Source organism: Panthera leo, chromosome B1 (assembly GCF_018350215.1).
Source record: "Panthera leo isolate Ple1 chromosome B1, P.leo_Ple1_pat1.1, whole genome shotgun sequence".
NCBI lineage: Eukaryota > Metazoa > Chordata > Mammalia > Carnivora > Felidae > Panthera > Panthera leo.
In genome coordinates this window covers 139,745,576-139,767,469 of record NC_056682.1, presented here as the reverse complement: position 1 = coordinate 139,767,469, position 21,894 = coordinate 139,745,576, and the positions used below count along the sequence as shown (strand labels likewise).

The 21,894-nt window shown below is 35.7% G+C and overlaps 1 protein-coding gene across 1 annotated transcript in view; it reads right to left on the bottom strand.

Annotated features, from left to right (window-relative positions):
* The window catches only part of ANTXR2 (ANTXR cell adhesion molecule 2), a 149,702-nt gene that overhangs the window by 100,327 nt on the left and 27,481 nt on the right, over window positions 1–21,894 (bottom strand). Inside the window, exons 8-10 of the mRNA XM_042936106.1 lie at window positions 6,098–6,158; window positions 4,082–4,180; window positions 1,753–1,822 (exon numbers count right to left, since the gene is read on the bottom strand). Of these exons, the coding sequence (XP_042792040.1) occupies window positions 1,753–1,822; window positions 4,082–4,180; window positions 6,098–6,158 (230 nt within the window). The remainder of the gene's footprint in view (window positions 1–1,752; window positions 1,823–4,081; window positions 4,181–6,097; window positions 6,159–21,894) is intronic.

The window sequence follows — 21,894 nt, the reverse complement described above, 5'->3', positions numbered from 1 at the left end:
AAGTCAAGATAGTTTTCTGTTCTCTTTTTCCTTTTTTTAAATGTTTATTTACTTTGAGAAATAGAGCTGGGGAGACTCAGAGGGAGAGGAAGAGAGAGAATCCCAAGAAGGCTCAGCACTGTCAGCACAGAGTCTGATGCAGGGCTTGATCCCACAAGCGGTGAGATCAGGACCTGAGCTGAAATCAAGAGTTGGATGCTCAACCGACTGAGCCATCCACGCACCCCTCTATTCTCTTAAATGGCATGCCCCTCCCATAGGATTCTGGGCATTTTTCTCCTACCTGATATAAGTCTCTGACCACCCCCAGCAATCAAAGGTACTTTTTTGCTCTTAATATAACTCGTAATTCAAAATATTTGAGGAAAATGCATCCATCCTCTCATCTAGCAAACATTTATGAATCTATTGTGTGCCAAGCTTTGTGTTTGGTGTTACAGATACAGCAGGAATCAAAACAAAATCTATCCTAGCAGGAAAGAGACCCAAGAGAAAATAAATGCTTGGGAGAAAAAAATAACCATGAGAAGGGAATAGGGAGTGCCAAACGCAAGAGAAAGACTGTATTGATTAAATAGGGTGACCAGGAAGGGTTTACCAAGAAGGTGACATGTGAACAAGGCCTAAAGAAGGTGGGAATGAACCATGAGGAGAAGAGCATTTCAAGCAGCGGGAACAACAGGTATACAAGTGCCAACGTAGTTGAGGAACAGCAAAGAGGCCTGTGTGACCATCACAAAAGGGGCAAAAAGAAGATGAATACTGTGACATGGTGAGGGGCCAGATCCTACAGAACCTTGTAGAACATGGCAATGTTTAGATTTTCACTCTGAGTGGAACAGGAAATATTATCAAGGATTTAAGGGAAAGGTGATATAAATGAACAGTTTTAAAAGGATCGCTATGCCAAGAACAGAAGCAGAAAAACCAGGAGAAGCTAATAAACCTTGTATATTTTATTTGCCTCTGCTCTATATGCAAGATCAATTTAAAGTAATTCTGTATCTTATTTATCATCCTAAACATATCCCTTCCACTACTTTTGGGCTAAGGAATATCTGAACTGTCTGCAATCATTTCCCTCATAATAGAGTGTAAAAAAAAATCACAAATGGAAATACTAAATTACTAATGAAATTATCTGTTTAGGTGATTTAAATAAAAGCTCTTCTTCCAAACTAACATCCTTTATTTTAACCAGCTATCATTATGGTTTATATTGTCACACCAAAGAACATGAGAAAACAGACCTTATAGGATGTGGATATTAAATTAAAGCACAAATACTTCCTAGTCCAAGGTATGCCTTATTGAGCCATGCTCCTTTTGCTCTTTAATCTTGATATTTAAACACCATAGTAATTAGTCAAAATCTCACTTTGTAACTCATGTGTGTGTAGATGTGTGTAGGGGCATGTGTAAATTTAATACTACACAGTTCAAAATAATGCTGTGGCTCTGATTATTTAAAGGCTCTAACAATATCTCTTACCCATCCAGATAAATACTTATGGAGCCTTTTAATCAATATTTAAGAAATACGATAAAGCTGACTGAAGCATTTTCAACCTACTAAGAGTATATATGGTTAAAGTACTAGCCAGGGTAGTTTGCCTAGAACTACTATTTCATGTTCACTCTGTACATAAAAAAAAAAAAAAGATGCAGTGAAATAATTAATGCATATTTGTCACCATTTCCTAATAATTTGTACCTAAAATGTTTTTAATATGTTTTAAATGAAGTACTTACTCTCCAACTTTATTCAGTGTAGGTGCAGGACAAAGCATAGAATTAAGCTCCACACTTACTGGGTAAACACCTAGAAAATAAAATGGCACTGAATTAATAAAGAGCTTTATTTTTCTCAGTTTCATTAATAATATGAAAAACATGGGGTGCCTGGGTGGCTCAGGTGGTTAAGCATCTGGCTCTGGATTTCAGCTCAGGTCATGATCTCATGGTTTGTGAGATCGAGCCCCACATTGGTCTTTGCACTGACAATATGGGGGACTTTCTCTCCCCCACTCTCCCTCTCTCTCTCAAAATAAATAAATAAACTTGAAAAAAAATTTTTAAATTATATTAAAACATAATGGCAAGAAGGGTTTAACAGTGGAACATTAGATATATATTAGAATGAAAAACCAAATAGATTCTCATTGAAAAAGAGGAGAAGGAAAAGAGAATGAAAAAAATAGAGATTATATGCCTCACTGATATACAGTGTTGGTAAATTGTGATTTTTTTCTTAGACTAAATTCACATGTATTTGCAGATACTATAAAATTATCATCTTCTCCATCTCCATTTTTTAAGTATCTTAGGCTTTTAAGGATAAGTGATATATATTTTAAAAGCAGAATTTAAAAACAATGGAGAGGGGCGCCTGGGTGGCTCAGTCGGTTGAGTGACCGACTTCGGCTCAGGTCATGATCTCGCAGTTTGTGAGTTCGAGCCCCGCGTCGGGCTCTGTGCTGACAGCTCGGTGCCTGGAGCCTACTTCAGATTCTATGTCTCCCCCTCTCTCTACCCCTCCCCTGCTCACGCTCTGTGTCTCTCTGTCTCTCAATAATAAATGTTAAAAAAAAAAATTTTTTAAACAATGGAGAAAAGATGAATATCCAAAGAAGAATGAATGTATTTCAAGGCTTCAATAAAATAGTTGTATCTACAATAAATAAATACATTTCATAAAACAGAATGCTTAAATTGCCCTAATAATTTTAATAATATAGGATCAAAAAAATCTGGACTATAAATATTCAGAAAAGTTACATAAACAAATGGATAATCCTGGATATGAGGGATGAAAATATAACCTGACTCTACTTATTTGTTTGAGAATTTAGTTTAATAAACTTAATCTCATGTAGCTAAGGGATAAATATGTTTATATAATAATCAAACACGTACCCAAAGGGAGCTAGGTAAAGCTAACTCTTAGATTCAGATGGCTAGTGAATAAAAATAAAATTACTTTGTCCTCTACAATTGTAGCATCTACTATGAGGCATTTGTTACAAATATTATTGTCTTGCTTTACCAAAATGATTATCCTAACAGGAAAGAGAGGAATTAATTCTGACATTTACCATGCTGAGATCCTCACCACGTTAATTCAACAAACACACACTGAACAGTTGCTGTGTACATAGCCAAAGCTGTGCTATTGGAGTGCTTAGTACCATCAGAAAAACAGCAAAATTGTAGATGAACCTCTCAAAACATAATTCCACCAGAGTTCACAGAGTTATGGTATCTGCCTTACAGATTAAAATTTTAGAAGCCAATATAATCATCGATAAGGAAAAAATGTCTCAATAGAGACCCAAAACGCTCAGAATATTTAAGATCTATTTAAGGAGTTTTTCTCAGAATGAAGATTAAAAACACTATCCTCATCTGCTTTTTTGAAAGCCATGTTAGGGAAAATAAAACCCCATTCCATAAATATGATAATTTTCAATAAACAGTGCTGGGTGGGCACTGAAGATAAAAATACGTGAAACATTCAAAAACATAAAATATATGAAATATCGACAAGGCAAAAAGCCTATCTCCAGAAGCTGACGGGCAAATTATTGGGACATTAGATGAAGAAAATGAGTGAGCATAAAATAAGGCAATAAGTAGTAGAGTGGTCCAAGATAGTTAGATTTTCAGGCAAGAGTGACAATAAATAAATCTGGAGAAAGAGGCAATTAAATCAAGCAGTTGATGCAGTCCACACAGAATCAAGTTAGGAAAACTGGGTTCAACTCTCAGCTCTGCCCATTATTGGCTGTGTCACCACAGGCAAGTTATTTGACTCTTTCAGCCACTGGACCACAACCCGTAAAATGAGGCTACTCAGGATAGGGTTCAGCATCTCTTAAGTTATGAACAAAGGTTGTAATCATGAAACAACAACAACAACAAAAAATTGTTATAACTACTGGTACTCTCACCAGACTTCATTTCTTTCTTCCTTGATTGAAAAATATAGCATAGTTGATTTCAGCTGGGAAAAAGAGGAAAACACTTGATACTTATATGCTGTACAGATATTCAAGCAACATAGAGATTATGAGGAACCTACTTTTTGTGTATGTTTCATTTACAGTGTAAGTACAGAGAACACTCCCATTCCGACTGCCCAAGATGAATCCTCTTCCATTCAAAACAATTTGAAATTCCTCTAGAAGCAAAAAGAAAAACAAACATTTTAACCCCTGCTTCACAAAAAATAAAAAGACATAACTTGAAAGGTCAAGGTACACAGAATTAATTTCTTCATAGTATTTAGCCAACTAGTAACAATGAAGACATCGTTGTCTCCAATTCTACTTGCTTTCTCGGACCCTCTAGGGAAATTCAGGGAAGATATCATTGATTATCACATAGAAAGGTGACATTATTTAATTTTTTAAACAAAGTGGTTTCCAATAGTAACCAAGAAATTAGAACTAAAGCCTAACACTTATTCCCACATACCACAGGAACTTCCCCTTACCCTGTCTTCTCTGTCCGCAGTAGAAAGAAAGAAAGAAAGAAAGAAAGAAAGAAAGAAAGAAAGAAAGAAAGAAAGAAAGAAAGAAAGAAATTCTATCCTTAGGCAAATATCAGTAGGAAAGAACCCTCTTTGTTTTTCTGTACTCCCAAGTATTAAGATGTGGGAATGTAAAGAAAATTACTTATTCATGTTCTTTGTTTCTTAGAACAGTTTTGTATTTTCTTTAATCTCTGACACCCCATATAGAGTTCTTTAACAGTTTCTTGACATTACTAATCTGGTTTCATTTTCTTTTGCATACAAATTTAGAACCCAGCAGAGGACACGCACTTTGGATTACTAATCATCTATGACCAGTCAGTAAAGGAAGTTTATTCAACATATTGCTCAGGACTCTATACAGGGGAAGTAGTCACTAAATATTAGACAGTAAAATAAAATGCTAGAAAAAACGTTAACTGATCAGATACCTTGATAGGCCATTAAACACTTGCTATTTAGCTAGAAGAAGGCATATTAACTATTTTAACAGTGATTAACTCTCCATCTTCTCAAGCAATCTCCTAGCAAAATCTAACATATATACAGTAATGTATTATCAAGAAAATATTGCTATGCCACTCTGCATTGAGTATATTATAAAAGGAATTTTACTTATAAAGGGCAGGTAAAACCTACAATGTGACTGTGAAAAAGATCATGGGCTTCAGAGTCAGATAGACAAGAGTCAAACAGGACAATTACTAAAGCAAATACTGACCCACTCTGCCTGGGTTTCCTCATCTGTTGAACCAGTGATTATAAAAATGTCAAATAGTGCTGGTATGAAGATTAAGTAAAGTTATAAAGGCAAAGGGATGCTTTGAGACGTTCAAATGCACTATTCCTTTTAAACATCTCAACCATTAATTAGGGAGTCTAAAAGATATAGAACTTAAGACTATATCCAGCGATTGGGAGGCTCTGTGGTAAATTACACAGCACATTTCCTCTTCCATCAGACCCAATATATTTTTCCTTTTCTAGTAAAGTCAGGTTAAAATGAACTCCAGGTCAGACTTGAAGAAGAAGAAACAGAACAAGCCAGAGAGAATCACATTCTCTTTGGGTAAGGACAGCTTGGAAGTGCTAAAACCTGAGTCTGTTCTTAGCTAATGAAGCCACCTGCTTCCTTCCTGCCATCCACCCATACATCGCTCCCTTCTGTGCCCTGAGCTGGAGGGCACTGCACTTCGGGCCGGTCATCAAATCATGGAGCTCAAAGTCTACAGATACATGACTGTATAATCAGATAAAAGAAAAAAAAATCATATTTTATTTTACTTGTCATAGGAAAGGTCTCAAACATGAACTAAATATACAGAAAATTCTAAAAGCCTGTCACACAATATGTTCATTATTTAAAATAACACTCCAATCTTAAAAAATTTGAATTTAAAATAGAAATATTTCAAGGAATTATTTAAAAATTCTTACAGAAAAGGATGCCAAAAAAGTTAATTTTGTTATTCTCATTCCAACACGAGTTTCAAATCATATATTTTAACTAGGGGGAAAAAAATACAATTTCTTATATGGTATTTTTAAATTCTAACCACTTACCCCCTACACAGACACTTGAAGGCCGCAATTCCAGGATTTCAGTGCATGACTGAGCTAGTATCTAAAAAGGAAAAAAAGAAGACCAAGATAGAGAACTAAATTATAACATGTAAAGTGCATTATAAGACTGCTAATAACCTCAAGGTCCTCCCCTTAACTTTAATAGATGGCAGAGAAAAACCTATTAACTATCGTATATACAGCTACCAAGCTCTTAGGAAATTTCTGTGCTGTCTTCCAGTATATATTCTACAATTGTACACTGTAGGAACCCTTACTCAATTAGAGTAAAAATAAATAGGCACCAATAAAGTGGATGTTGCCTCAAAGTCTGGTAGCCTTGAATACAAACAGATAACTAAAATTTCTTGATGCCCATGAAATCAATGCTGACTTTCCCTATTAGGCAAAAACAAGATAGCAAATCAGACCCCCTCTTTAATTCTGAAAATTTAATGTGATTTTATTAAGAGGTTCAATATAATATCCATAAAGAAGCACTTCTGTATTTCTGGCATTTCTATCCGATTTCTCAGCCTCCTTTCCCACGGATGCTAACCCACCTTGTATGCAGCAAACCTTATGGTTGGAGGACACAGGCTCCTTAGATGAGCCCAACATTTTCCTCAAAAACACAGACTCTGTACTCCAGCATGCCCAGAGCACAGGAACAGAATGGCCCTTCTTAGCTCGTTCTGAGAAACAGAAACCACCATACAAGGCACAAGGCTACAAGTGAAAAACAACAATGATGAAATAAGCTGGTCTGAATGGACCCAAAAATCCTGTCTTTATTTTTAGAACTGCTCTGCACTTCATTATCAAATTCAGACAAATTCCAGATGATCTTTGAACGACATTCCTTTCTTGACAGAGTTGAAGACAGATGACGTACAATGGTCTCTAGCATCTCCTGCTCGTAACTAGAACAGGAAAGAAGGAAATAGAAACGCTTTCTATGCTTTCTTTAATAACAGTGGAAGTATAAATTGTCAGACTCTAAAAGTCAGCTGGTAATTTTTGCTGCTGAATATGCATCACTGAAAAGGGGAATCATTTGTACTTTTTAAGATCATTTCTCAGTGAATCCACTTTTCACAAAGCAACTGAAGCTTTAGTGATTAGGAAACAAATACAGTAAAATTTTATATCTGAGACATTCTGGATGAGGCCTATTTAAACTCAGAAATGACCAAAAAGATTGATTCCATGGTCACCCACAGACCTTTCAATGCCCAAAGACCTCCTCTTGGTCTGTTATTTTATCTCCTATAATCAACACTCATTCCTCTGAAGACTGTGTACCTTTGTTCAATTAAGAATTGGGGAAAGAATTGAGGACCACTGTCAAAGGTTAACATGCCCTCTTGGAGGGCAAGTATCTCAAATCAGTGACCTCCTTAAATATTTTAACACAATACAGGTAACAAGACTCTGAAAGGAACAAAACAGAAAAGTTTTGCTAAAGGAATATGGAGCTAAAAAGGTTCTGACAAAAATGGAGCATTATAGCATTCACTTTGGCCGATCTGAGGTAAAAGAACGGTGAGCCACACAGACGGAGGGGTCAAAGGAAAACCATAAAGCCTCCAAATCTACTCTACCTGCCAGCAAGTCTGAGGGAATCTATTTTAAAATAGATCCCTTAAGGAGATCAGTTCTCAATTTCTTTATTAGTTATTTCAGGCACACCTCTGGCAGCATTACCGAAAATGTTTCAAACATCAAGAAAAATTATGAGAGGCTTAAAGACTGAATCCACTGGAAACTGTAATCATTTTTTAAAAAATTGCTTAGAATAAGATAAATCAAGAATTTACAATGAGGGGGCGCCAGCGTGGCTCAGTCAGTTAAGCATCGGACTTCGGCTCAGGTCATGATCTCACAGTTCGTGGGTTCGAGCCCTGCTTCTGTCTCTATGCTGACAGCTCAGGGCCTGGAGCCTGCTTTGGATTCTGTGTCTCCCTCTCTCTGTGCTCCTCCCCCACTTGTGCTCTGTCTCTCTGCCTCTCTCAAAAATAAGTCAACATTAGAAAAAAGAAATTACAATTAGATTTTCCAAAGGTCATGTCAAAGAATATGCAACCCAGAATGACCTGTGTGAATTTCTAAAATTGTCTTAGTTTTGTCTCTTCTACCAATATTGACCATAATTAAATCAGATCTCAAAATATTTAAGACAAATGTGTGTATCTTGACTTTCTCTTTTAATTTGATGTAATCCATCATATAGTTTAAAAAGACAGTTCCAATAGCAAAATCAAATGATTAATTCTTGTGGCGTTCTCCATAAAACTGGAGAATAAATACCTTTAAGTACTATTGATGGTATACATCTCTGAAGCCAGACCCTGTTTATCCCTTGTAAGGTATTTTGATTTTAAAGAAAAAGGTTCAAAATTATTTAGAAATTTATTTTCTATTCAAGTCTGAGATTAAAGAAGTCACACTGCATTAAGCAGAAGCTAAGAACAGCTAAAGATTGATTATATAGTGCAATACATTGTATAATATACATTTATACATTTACATTCGTTTATACATTCATTTATACATTTATATTCTTATATAATATACAAGAATACATTTACATTAGTTTAATATTAATACTTATTTTAATAAAATGAATTTTATAGAAATGACATTACTGAACGGAAAAGTGACTCCAGTAACACATTCACTGAAAGGCAAGCAGTTTGGGGACAGCTGGATGGCTCAGTTGGTGGAGCATCTGACTCTTGGTTTCAGCTCAGGTCATAATCTCACAGTTTCGTGGGTTCGAGCCCCACATCAGCCTCTGCACTGTCATCTTGGGATTCTCTCTCTCTCCCTCTCTCTCTCTCTGCCCCTACACCACTCATGCTGTCTCTTTCTCTCTCAAAAATAAATAAACTTAAAAAGAAGAAAAAAAAAAGAAAAAATAAGGGAAGCATTTTAGACAATGAGTCATAAAATTGGACTCATCATCTAAAGTAATTTAGTTCAATTCCCCACAGGACATTACCTACCCCCCCTCTAAAGTTTGTTTTGATTTTTTAAAATATATTTCTTTGGACCTTATGTTATATTAGTTGAGTATACGAATCACCTCCTCTATTAAAGACAAACTCTTTTGGGGTATAAAAATAGGATATTATACTATACAACCCTTTAGAACTAGCAAATTGTTTTGTACATGTAGTACTACCGATAAATGCTTAGGGAATACAGGTTACATGAATTAATGAGAATATAAAAAATATCTTCCTAGTAAGCATAGCAACAACCATATTATGACTATGATAAAGCAGAATAAAGTTATGTGAAAAAGCCAGTAAGTTGTGAATGTTGGAAATCCAGAAACCCATAATTTGAAAGGAAGTTCACCCAAACCAGCCAAGACATTTCCAAATGAAAAACAATCAAAGAGAGGGACGGAGAATGCACTGGGGAGAAATTGAGACAGGAGAGTGTATGCATTTTTAAAAAATAAAATTTGTCCTAAATTGGATTTTTCCATCTAGTGTTTACCATGTTCCTATATTAAGAAATTAACGGGGCACCTGGGTAGCTCAGTCAGTTAAGCGTCTGACTCTTGGTTTCAGCTCAGGTCATGATCTCACGATTTCTGAGTTCAAGCCCCGTGGTACGGTTTGCACGGACAGCACAGAACCTGATTAGGATTCTGTCTCTCTCTCCGTCTCTCTCTCTCTCTCTCTCTCACTCTCTCTCTCTCTGTCTACCCATCCCCTGTACACATGCTCGCTCGCTCTCTCTCTCTCTCTCTCTCAAAATAAATAAATAACCATTTTTTTAAAAAAGGAAAACAACTGGAAATTCAAATAATTCAATGTTTGTATGTATAAACAGTTCCATAAACACAAAACAGTTTATAATTTATTTTCACCAAGTAATTGCACAGGTTCAAATGTTCAAGATATCAAAATAGGTCCATTATATTAAAATTGTCATCACTAAACTACAACTGACAGAGACAGCAAATATTTTAAACACTCTAGCTAATTTTTACTAAATTAAATACTGTTATTGATTGATTGAACACTGGATCAGGTGTCCCATCTATGATAATTGATGCATTATCTTTCATATCTGCACTTCCATAATTTGTACAACAGAGCATCTTGTAAGGATGTTTCTTCAAATATGTGTTGCCATCTGTCTTCATTATATCTCAATAGACACAGAAAATAGTTTCCACTAAAGGTCGGCCTTGGTTGACATCAGAGAGAGCTAATAGCATCATAGACCAAATTTAAAGACATGCCAAATGCTATTAATAAAACCAGGGCACTGCACACACTAGATGCAAAACTGCATCATTTGAGATTCTGAGCTATTTATATATATATGTGTGTGTGTGTATATATATAAATATATATACATATATATAATATAACTTATATTATATGTATATAATATGTTATATATGTATATATACATATATATATTTTATATTATATATATATATATAAAAATTGGCAAAGAACTTGATGGTCACCATGAAGAAAAGTATACTACTGAAGCATCTGTTCACTCACAAGCATCTGTTCACTCAAAAAGTAATATTAGTGTTAAGGAATATTTACAAATGAAAATAATAGGTACATTATTACCTACTCCCTACTCTTAAGTCCTCAAATATTAATATGTGTAACAAGACTGAAATTTACTAAAAGTCAAACTTCCTAAATTTAGTACAAATATCAGCAGTCAAAAACTCAAAAGATTATGAAGGAAACTGAAGAAGATACATTCCGTGCAAATGGATTAGAAGAATAAATATTGTTAAAATGTCAATACCACCCAAAGCTATCTACACACTCAATGCAATCCCAATCAAAATTGCACCAGCATTCTTCTCGAAGCTAGAACAAGCAATCCTAAAATTTGTATGGAACCGCAAAAGACTCTGAATGGCCAAAGTAATATTGAAGAAGAAGACCAAAGCGGGAGGCATCACAATCCCAGACTTTAGCCTCTACCACAAAGGTGTAATCATCAAGACAGCATGGTATTGGCACAAAAACAGACACATAGACCAATGGAATAGAATAGAAACCCCAGAATTAGACCCACAAAAGTATGGCCAACTAATCTTTGACAATGCAGGAAAGAATATCCAATGGAAAAAAGACAGTCTCTTTAACAAATGGTGCTGGGAGAACTGGACAGCAACATGCAGAAGAATGAAACTAGACCACTTTCTCACACCATTCACAAAAATAAACTCAAAATGGATAAAGGACCTGAATGTGAGACAGGAAACCATCAAAACCCTAGAGGAGAAGGCAGGAAAAAAACCTCTCTAACCTCAGCCGCAGCAATTTCTTACTTAACACATCTCCAAAGGCAAGGGAATTAAAAGCAAAAATGAACTATTGGGATCTCATGAAGATAAAAAGCTTCTGCACTGCAAAGGAAACAACCAACAAAACTAAAAGGCAACCGACGGAATGGGAAAAGATATTTGCAAATGACATATCAGACAAAGGGCTAGCATCCAAAATCTATAAACAACTCACCAAATGCCATACCTGAAAAACAAATAATCCAGTGAAGAAATGGGCAGAAGACATGAATAGACACTTCTCTAAAGAAGACATCCGGATGGCCAACAGGCACATGAAAAGATGTTCAACGTCACTCATCAGGGAAATACAAATCAAAACCACACTGAGATACCACCTCATGCCAGTCAGAGTGGCTAAAATGAACAAATCAGGAGACTATAGATGCTGGCGAGGATGTGGAGAAATGGGAACCCTCTTGCGTTGCTGGTGGGAATGCAAACTGGTGCAGCCACTCTGGAAAACAGTCTGGAGGTTCCTCAAAAAATTAAAAATAGACCTACCCTATGACCCAGCAATAACACTGCTAGGAATTTACCCAAGGGATACAGGAGTACTGATGCATAGGGGCACTTGTACCCCAATGTTTATAGCAGCACTCTCAACAATAGCCAAATTATGGAAAGAGCCTAAATGCCCACCAACTGATGAATGGATAAAGAAACTGTGGTTTATATCAACAATGGAATACTACTTGGCAATGAGAAAGAATGAAATATCGCCTTTTGTAGCAACGTGGATGGAACTGGAGAGTGTTATGCTAAGTGAAATAAGTCATACAGAGAAAGACAGATACCATGTGTTTTCACTCTATGTGGATGCTGAGAAACTTACCAGAAGACCATGGGGAGGGGAAGGAAAAAAAAAAAAGAGGTTAGAGAGGGAGGGAGCCAAAACATAAGAGATTCTTAAAAACAGAACAAACTGAGGGTTGATGGGGGGAGGGAAGGAGGGGAATGTGGGTGATGGGCACTGAGGAGGGCACCTGTTGGAAGGAGCACTGGGTGTTGTATGGAAACCAATTTGAAAATAAATTTCATATTTTAAAAAAAATTCAAAAGAATCCCAAACAATGGTAATAATAATTATCATTTATTGGGGACTAATTATGTTCCAGGAAGTGTGCTAAGCACTTTATCTAAATCTCTTCAGTTAATCCTCTCAAGTCTTATGAATACATACTATTTTCTTGTTTATTTATTTATTTGGAGAGAGAGAGGGAGAGCATGTGTGCAAGCAAGAGAGAGGGGAAGGGGCAGAGAGAGAGGAAGAAAGGAAATCCTAAGCAGGCTCCCTGTGCTTGTCAGCACAGAGCCCAACGCAGGGCTTAATCTTTCAAACCATTAGATCATGACCTGAGCCAGTATCAAGAGCCACCCATGGTGCACCCCAAATACATACTATTTTTATCCCCACTTGATCGATGAGAAAACTGAGGCTTAGAGAGATATTTTCTTTACTGTTAATTTTTTTTTTTTTTTAAGAAAGAGTAGTTTTTAAATAGCATAGCAAGATCTCCTCAGGTTTGATTGACTCTAAAGCCTATTGTAATCAGTGCACTCTGCTATCCTCCAGGCTTGTGAGAGACAGTCTAATCATTACAAAATCTAATATCTACAAAACTTGTGCAATTTATCTGTCTGTTTTGCCCAGATTCTTTTTACACTATCAAAATGATCTAAATCTATCTCATTTCAAATAAAAATCACAATTCTATTCGGCAATATCACTCACTCCGTCTTTATCTCTTTCCTTCCTGTGTTTTTGTGCACTTCTATGCATTTTATAAGCTGCATCTTTGAAAAATAAAATTTGAATCCTACTATATGGAGTTGTTTGCTTTTTCAGTTAATATAATTACAAAGTTCTCCCCATGTCAAGTAAATAATGGCACATCCGGATAGTTTACATCCGGTGATGTCTTAGAACAGTGTTTCTCAAATCTTAATGAGTATACAAATCACCTAGGATATTGTTAAAATACAGGTTCTGGTTCAGTAGGTCTTGAGAAGAGTCCCAAGATTCTGCATTTCTAACAACCTCCCAAATGATGCCACAGACTGCTGGTCTGTGGGCTACACTGAGTAGCAAGGGTTTAGAAAATATATATATTCCAGTAATAATGAACACACATAAGTTTCAATGTCTGGCTCATATGCAGTGAAATATCACATCAATGGAGTGATAATCCTTACACACAAGGCAGGAATAATACAAACATTTATCAAGTGTATACTATGTATGCATATAGGCCCAAAGATTATTAAAAATCTAATTACTGGTCAGCGTCAATAGATAGGATACTTCCAAGACTCTGGATGCATACAAAGGACATTCCATAGTGACAGAAAGCAGATCAGTGGTTGCCAGGGAACAAAGGGAAGGGCAAAGAGGGAGGAAACTTTGGTGGATAAGTTCAGGATCTTGATTGTGGTGGTATTTCCATGGACACTTTATACATAAAAATCTGTTAACATTTATCAAATGGTACACTTTAAATATATGCAGTCTGTTATCTGTCAATTATACTTCAACAAAGCTATCTTAATATGAAAAACAAGTAAAATTTATGTTATATTTTATCTTCAAAACTATTCCATGAAGCTTTCACCCCCATTTTTTAAATTTATTTATTTTTATTTTTTTTTATTTTAGAGACAGAGAGCACAAGTGGAGGAGAGGAGCAGGGGGAGCCAGAGAGAGAATTTTAAGCAGGATCCATGTTCAGCATGGAGCCCAACACGGGGCTCAATCCCAAGACCTTGGGATTATGACCTGAGTCAAAATCAAGAGTAAGACACTCGACCAACTGAGCCATCCAGCCACCCCTCATCTACATTTGATGGGGTTTTTATAGATTTAAAATTTTGAATTCCACTGACTTTGAATAAATTAAAACTTTAGGTCAGCCTATCAATTAGTAATATATAGGATATGCAAATGCTTAGCGCCCTCTCTCTTTTGATTTATTTTTGCTTTCTATTATTTTATTATCGCTTTCTATCTCAAATGTGTTTTGTTCAGATAGAACACTTGTACTTCTTACTTATCAGCATAATCCAGAACTTAAAAGACAAGAGAGGCTATCCTAGAACCACAAAAGGTCCTAACTCTGGTTTGAGGGCACCAGAAGCACTTGGAAAACTAAAATCAAACTGTGTTTAGAAAACTTAATTTGTTACTCCAAATTTGTATGTTACTCCAAAATTACATATTTTTTTTCATAAAAGTAATGATGTCAATGGCATTGAAGGGTATTTCGTTTTCATATGTTTCTAGAACTTGCCTGAGTCCTGGGAACAGAAAGGACATTTGGAGCCAGAAGGACATTTGGGGTTTTTTTGTTTTGTTTTCTTTCATTTTTCTCCATTTTTTCTGGATGTGGAACTGGCTTTAGGAGAATTTTTGATACAGAGTAAGTTAGTCCTTGTGCCTCCCTCACTCATGGTGTCACCTAGGTTACTAGACACACAGATATCCCTTTTCTAAACGCCATCACTGTCCAGGTTTTCTGCTGCCCAAAATATTCTATTTCAATGAGGCTGTTCTCATTTCATGAACTTATCCATACTAATACATAAATAAATATATGAAATGATGGCCTTTCAAACAACCTAGATGGGGTTATATCTTGAAGAGAAATTTTTTACCCATAAAAATCCCTACATATGGAAATTCAGGTAGCACAACCATTTAGTAAAGCAAGAAATGCAAGCAGCATGAGGGAAAATGTTCTCTAAAATGGGATGCCTACATCGGAAAATGAGGTCTGTTTATATGTCTGCATGAGAGAGACTGTTCCTCTGTTATTCTTTTTCTTGGTTTCTTTCCCTCCTATATTTGTGAAAACTTTGTAGCCTACAGTTGCACCCACAGGGCCAGGCTGGGTAGGAAATGAAGGTATGAACTTCCAGAAGAGAGAGATCTAAGCAAAGTAGCCATTGGTATACACAAGGCCATCTGCAAGACTTGCATTTATAAGCCAGTGCAAATCTATAATAGAAAAGAAGTTAAAATACATACAATTCTAAATTCTGGTTCTTTGTGTAAAAATTCTACATTCCAACATGTTGTCCCAAACTGTGAATTAAATGCCTAAAGATGGTTTTATATATTTAATCTCTATAATCACAGTCACTGTCCTTTCTCGTTATCAAAACTTTCTGTCCTATTTAAAATGTGTTTGTTTTGGGACTCCTGGGTGGCTCAGTCGGTTAAGCGTCCGACTTCGGCTCAGGTCATGATCTCACAGTTCGTGGATGTGAGCCCCGAGTTAGGCTGTGTGCTGACAGCTCAGAGCCTGGAGCCTGCTTTGGATTCTGTGTCTCCCTCTTTCTGCCTCTTCCCCCACTCTCTCTCTCAAAAATAAACATTAAAAAGAATTTTAAATGTATTTGTCTTGAATGCTTTCTTTTAAATGTATGATAAAAAGTCTGCCATGCATTATGATAATAAAGTCAAAACCTAAATATTTCCCCTCTTCCAAGTTTTTGGGGTAAAACTGCAAGTGGAACAATAGCATTCACTCTTACAAACTGTCATTATTTTTTTGTTGCTAACTGGTTGTATATAATTTTAATTCACTATTTGCACAATTCTGATAATCAAAATTTCTCATTAGTTCCGTGTACACTGTAAATACTAATTTCATGGAATTTCTCTATTGGGCAAGGGAGGGGGAGAGAATAGATAAGGTTATTTATGCCTCCCTCTGGGTTGGGTGTTGGTTAGCAGTAAGACCAGATGCAGCCTTCGGAGTCAGCTCTGACCTTGTGCCTGCTGGCCTCTCTGAGACTATAGATGTTTGGCAGAAGATCAAAGTAGATCCCTTTGTGCTGTCGCTTCTCTGCACAGCTACTTGAATGAAGTACCAGAATGGTGTTTCACCCTGACTACTCCAGGCATGTTCCAAATTAATTTGTATTGAGTCTACATCTAATGTCATGTGGTCCGGTTGCAGGATTTCACGGTAGGCCAAATTTCCATATAAAGTAACAAGTGGCAGAGATGTATCCTGAAGCCAGAACCGGCAATATTTGTGGGAGCACAGGTAAGGACAACTACTAAGTCAGACACAACTCTTTCAAGAATCTCATTGGTTACAAAGCGATTTCTCATCTTGTTTGTCTTTAAAGTTACAATCAGTTCTTTGTATGTATGGAATAATAATCAGGTAAAATGACAGCATTATTGAGGAACCATCTACAACAGAAATAACCAGACAGCATCATATTTTATCTCTTCTTTCTTAGATATTTAAAGAAGCATATTAAACCACGTAATGAGATCTTATAAATTCCTCAACATATTTACATAATGAACACAGGCTATAATTATAGATATGGGGCACGGAAGAAGTAGTGAAAGCCATATTATGGCCTGAAAAAAAAATGCATACAATGTATATAGTTGTGGCCTTTTTCTTCTGGCCTTTAAGATAAAATGGGATTAATTAGGGGAGAACCCTGGTTGAGATATACCCAAGATAAAATTTAGCAGAAATTAGTTAAGATGGGGAAATGAAGTCAAAATATGACTTAGGACATACCATGTCTCTCAAGTTTATGTTGAAATATCTAGGTTTTATGATTTGAGAATCAAGCATTCAGTTAAAAAAAAGAAAAATTTCCCACAACTAAGATAAACCAAAATAGATTTTAATATCTGTACTTTCTCCAATTTCTAAATGGCAATAGAAAGGTTATAATGTTGGAAAATAGAATAGAGCCCATTCCAGAAGAAACTAGGTAAACATTTCTCTAATGAATGATAATGCCATATATTCAAAACCAATCTAATATAAAAAGCAGATAGCACAATATATTAAAAATAGCAGCTGCTCAATTAATGTTTATTGAATTAATTGAAGAGTACCTGTAAAACTTTCTAATAAAAATCATGAGCATTTTGACTATAAGACAAATAAATGAAGTGTGTAATACTGAACAGTTAAGCCCACAAAAAAATACAGAGCTTAATTAGGTGCTACTTGAATTAATCAAATCACATCTTCAGTCACACACATGAAGAGAAAGCTTATTTGCATAGTACAAATTTTGGTAATCAATCGCACCCATAAAGCAGCAAACCAAATGGAAAAAAAATAAGAAACAATAAAACAACACGAAAAGAAACATGAATTTAATATACATATCTTCTTTTTTTAATGTTTATTTATTTATTTTGAGAGAGAGTACAAGCAGGGGAAGAGCAGAAGGAAAGGGAGAGAGACAGGGAGAAAGAATCCCAAGAAGGCTCCCGGCTGCCAGCCCAGAGCCTGAACAGGACTTGAACTCACGAACTGTGCGATTATGACCTGAGCCAAAACCAAGAGACAGCCTCAACCAACAGAGCCACCCGGTGCCCCTAATATACGTTATTTTCTTAAGAAAAGAAGGTTAATTCTAGATAGGATATGTGAAAAGAGAAATAAATAAATAAATCCCACTGAATGGTTTCCTTTGTGATCTCATTGTTAAAGGTCTATTCTAAATATTAGAGATTTTTCCCCCAAAATAGAATATCGCATTACACTTAAATTCAACTGCTACCCAAACATCTATAACATTTTTTAAACGTCATTAAAAATTAAAAATATTCATCCTAGCAATAAATTTTAACACTGACTTTGGGTATATAACATCATCTACAGTAGAACATTATAGATAATTTACAGGCATCCAAGGTATATCTTTAACAGACAGAAACAGCGAATTTCCATGACATACAACATGTCAGAAAATATCTCTAAGGATAAGAATAAGTCTAAAAAAGCAAGCATTTTTTTTTTCCTTACTCAGGGAGTAGTTTTAAACACTATAGGAGTTCATCCTAATATGAAGGATTCCAAGCTTCTATCTCATAAGGAAAAATCACTGAACAGCATTATTCCAAAGGTCCCAACAAAATGAAGCCTTAGCAATTAACCATATATTTGCATAAAATAAGCAGCTAAAACAATTGTAAGGATGTTTTCACAGTCTTTTCTTGTTTGCTTTTTAGCTTTCAGTGTTCAGATGATCTTTATTTTCTCTCTGGCTGCCAAACATCCCTATCATATATATTTTTCTTTATGAGGTGATACATCAATGAAAAACAATTATAATTTGCAATCATAGGGCACCTGGCTGGCTCAGTCAGGAGAGCATGTGACTCTTGATCTCAGGGTTGCAGGTTTGAGCCCCACATTGGGTGTACAGATTACTTAAAAATAATAAAACTGGGTGGCTGGGTGCCTAGGTGGCTCAGTCAGTTAATCATCTGACTTCGGCTCAAGTCATGATCTCATGGTTCATGAGTTTGGGCCCCACATAGGGCTCTCTGCTGTCAGTGCAAAGCCTGCTTCAGATCTTCTGTCTCCTTCTCTCTCTGCTCCTGCCCTGCTTGTTCTTGCTCTCTCTCAAAACAAATAAATGAACTTTAAAAAAATAATAATAAAATCTTGGGGCGCCTGGGTGGCTCAGTCGGTTAAGAGTCCAAATCTTGATTTTGGCTCAGGTCACACTTTCACAGTTTGTGGGTTCCAGTCCTGCCTCAGGCTCAGGGCTGACAGGGCAGACTCAGCTTGGGATTCTCTCTCTCCCTCTCTGCCCCTCCCCTGCTCACACGCTTCACTCTTTCTCTCTCAAAATAAATAAGTAAACTTTAAAAAAATAATAAAATCTTTAAAAAAAGTAATTTGTAATCACATGTTTTGGTTGAGTTCATTTCTAAAAAGTGCTTGAAGCTTCAAAATACCAGTTGCTCAATACAGCTCATTCTGCACTGGCCCATTACTAAAAATGGATTCTCTCTTCCTTCCAAGTAAGCGAGTTGTATAAGCACAAGTGACAAATTTTTAAACAAACTTTTACTCTAAGAAATCTAAGGAAGAATGTGAGTTATAATCATTGCCTTTTACTCTTCTCAGCTCCAAACATAACAGATGAATCATTCTGATTATACTGTTGGTGAAAATAATGCCCATATCACAAATTGTGAAACAAAAACCCCAAATGGCATTTAGGTCCTCCGCATCTCACAACTACAATTTTCAAAAACGATTCATATTAGCAAGTCTTCTTTTCTTGCTACCACATAGAAATCTGCCAAAAATGGTTGTGATTTGAAACAAGAGCTTATCATCTTTTTGTTTTTTTTAGTCAACACAAACTCAGAATAATCACTTAGTGCTTTCTTAAAGGATGAAGAATCTCCATAAAAAGCACACCGAAGTTATGGATAAAGTTATAACAAATGAACTATTTGTTTCAGAATCTAAAGAAATTGAGTTCCAGCAAGTTTTTCACTCTGATACATATATTATTTCATATCAGTCCTATTTGCCCACTCTCTTGTTTTCTTAACTAAAACATGAAATCCAACTGTCATTCTAAGTCTATATTTGTCCTATTTGATTTTTTAAAATCCATAGTGGCAAATAAAATATTTCCCTATGTAACAAGAATAGTAAAAAAAAAAAAAGCCTTATCAACTCTTCTATTAGTTTTACATTCAAACAAACATGCCTCAAAGCAGTCAACTCAGAAAAGTCAAGGGTACCATACCTATCCTTGTAACCCAACACCATAAACGTGTGTTAAACATAGTTAGTTTAAAAACAAATGTTTCCAAATAAATTGAGAATTATTATATTTGGGTAAAAATAAGATATAACTGAGAAATCATGCATTTATCTATTATAATTGATACCGGTGGTACATTTAATTCATAAATCTTAATCACTGCAGCCTCCTTTTCAATGTCCTTCTACTTGATTGAATTTGCTTTCAAGGACAGGTAAGCCTCCAAAGGTCATCTTTTGTAGCCCAACAGATTGATGTTAAAAAACAACCTTCTGGCCCTTGAGTTTGGCTATGTAATGCTATGGCTAGTTTAGTTTTCTCACAAAATATCACAAAGCTGTATTTATTCAAAGTAGGTTTGATTTTCTTAAACTATAGTCCCAACCACATAAAGAAAATAATACTGTTATCAAGTAAAATTATCATGCAAATGCAAACAGAGCATTGGACTATGGACATCAAGATAAGATTATAAAATTTCAGTACATAAAATGAATAACTTAAAACAAATTTTCTATTTGTATTTTTTAGTTAATTAACATCTGGAAGGAATGAAGTGTCTAATTAGAATATACGTCAGAGGTGCCTGGGTGATTCAGTCAGTTAAGCATTCTACTTGTGATCCTGGCTCAGGTCATCCATCATCTCAGGGTCATGAGATCAAACCCTGTGTCGGACTTCATGCTGAGCACAGAGCCTGCTTAATATTCTCTCTCTCTTCCTCTCTGTCCCTCTCCCCGACCTGCACTCTCTCTGTCTTGAATAGAATAGAATAGAATAGGAGAATAGATGTCAAAAATATTTAAAGGTATTTGAATATAGTGGACTATAATAGCTATTGATTTTTTTTCCCTACCCAGAACACTTTTTTACCCTTAACATGTCTATGAACAGTGTTTCCTTTCTAATGAGAAAGTGTTCTCCAGTCCATGTGGTCTGAGTGATGCTATGGATTATGATGCCTCCTCCTTCTCTGCCTTGCTGTCAATCTCTTATCACAGGGTAGGCATGATGCTCAGGCTGGCCCAAATATGTTGACAGGGATGAGCACTTGACTCAACTGAGTCACTCAGAGTCCTTATCTGGGACAGAGTATACTGATGCCCCAGAACAATAGCTCTCTCTTTCCAATATGCTTGGTAATTGAGGCCCATACAAGCCTGAAACCTTTGGCAATTACCTTTATCGGACACTCATTTGAACAAGAAAAGTATGAGGCTAATAAAATCATGGGTAAATTTTACAAAGAGAGATCCTAAGAACATAGACCGATTCTCTGGATCCAATTGTACTTGAGGTAATTTCCTCCCTCTGTACCACCCAGTTATATCAGCCAATAACTTTTTTTCCTCTTAAGCTAGTATGAATGTGGTTTTTGTAAACAAAGTCATAATACAGTGGACTATAAATAAGAAGATGAAATAAAAGTTATATGGAATCATGTTAATTCAAAATATTCTCTGGCAAAGAAAAAATTTGATTTTTTTAATCTTTAAATACACCATAACTATATTATAAAACTATGAAAATATGTTCAAAAAGCACTGATTTTATTTTCCATTCATTGATAAATATAAATTAACCAATAACTATTTACCCAGTGCTATATTAGGCACTAGACAAAAAAAGGATTAGGAGGAAATACAGTCCCAACCTTCCTACCATTAATGTGAAAGATGTTATAATGAGACACTTCATCTATATTCAGTACTAAAGATTCTTGGATAAATAGAAGCCCAGAAGAAGCTGATTTATTGTGAGCCTCATATTATAGTCAATCTTTTGTTAAAAAGAGCCCTAGAAACTGGTTTCCAATTTTGAGTAATCCTACCAGTTTGGGGGTTTTCCTGTGGATATATCTTTACAGTTAGCTCAGACGTTAGAT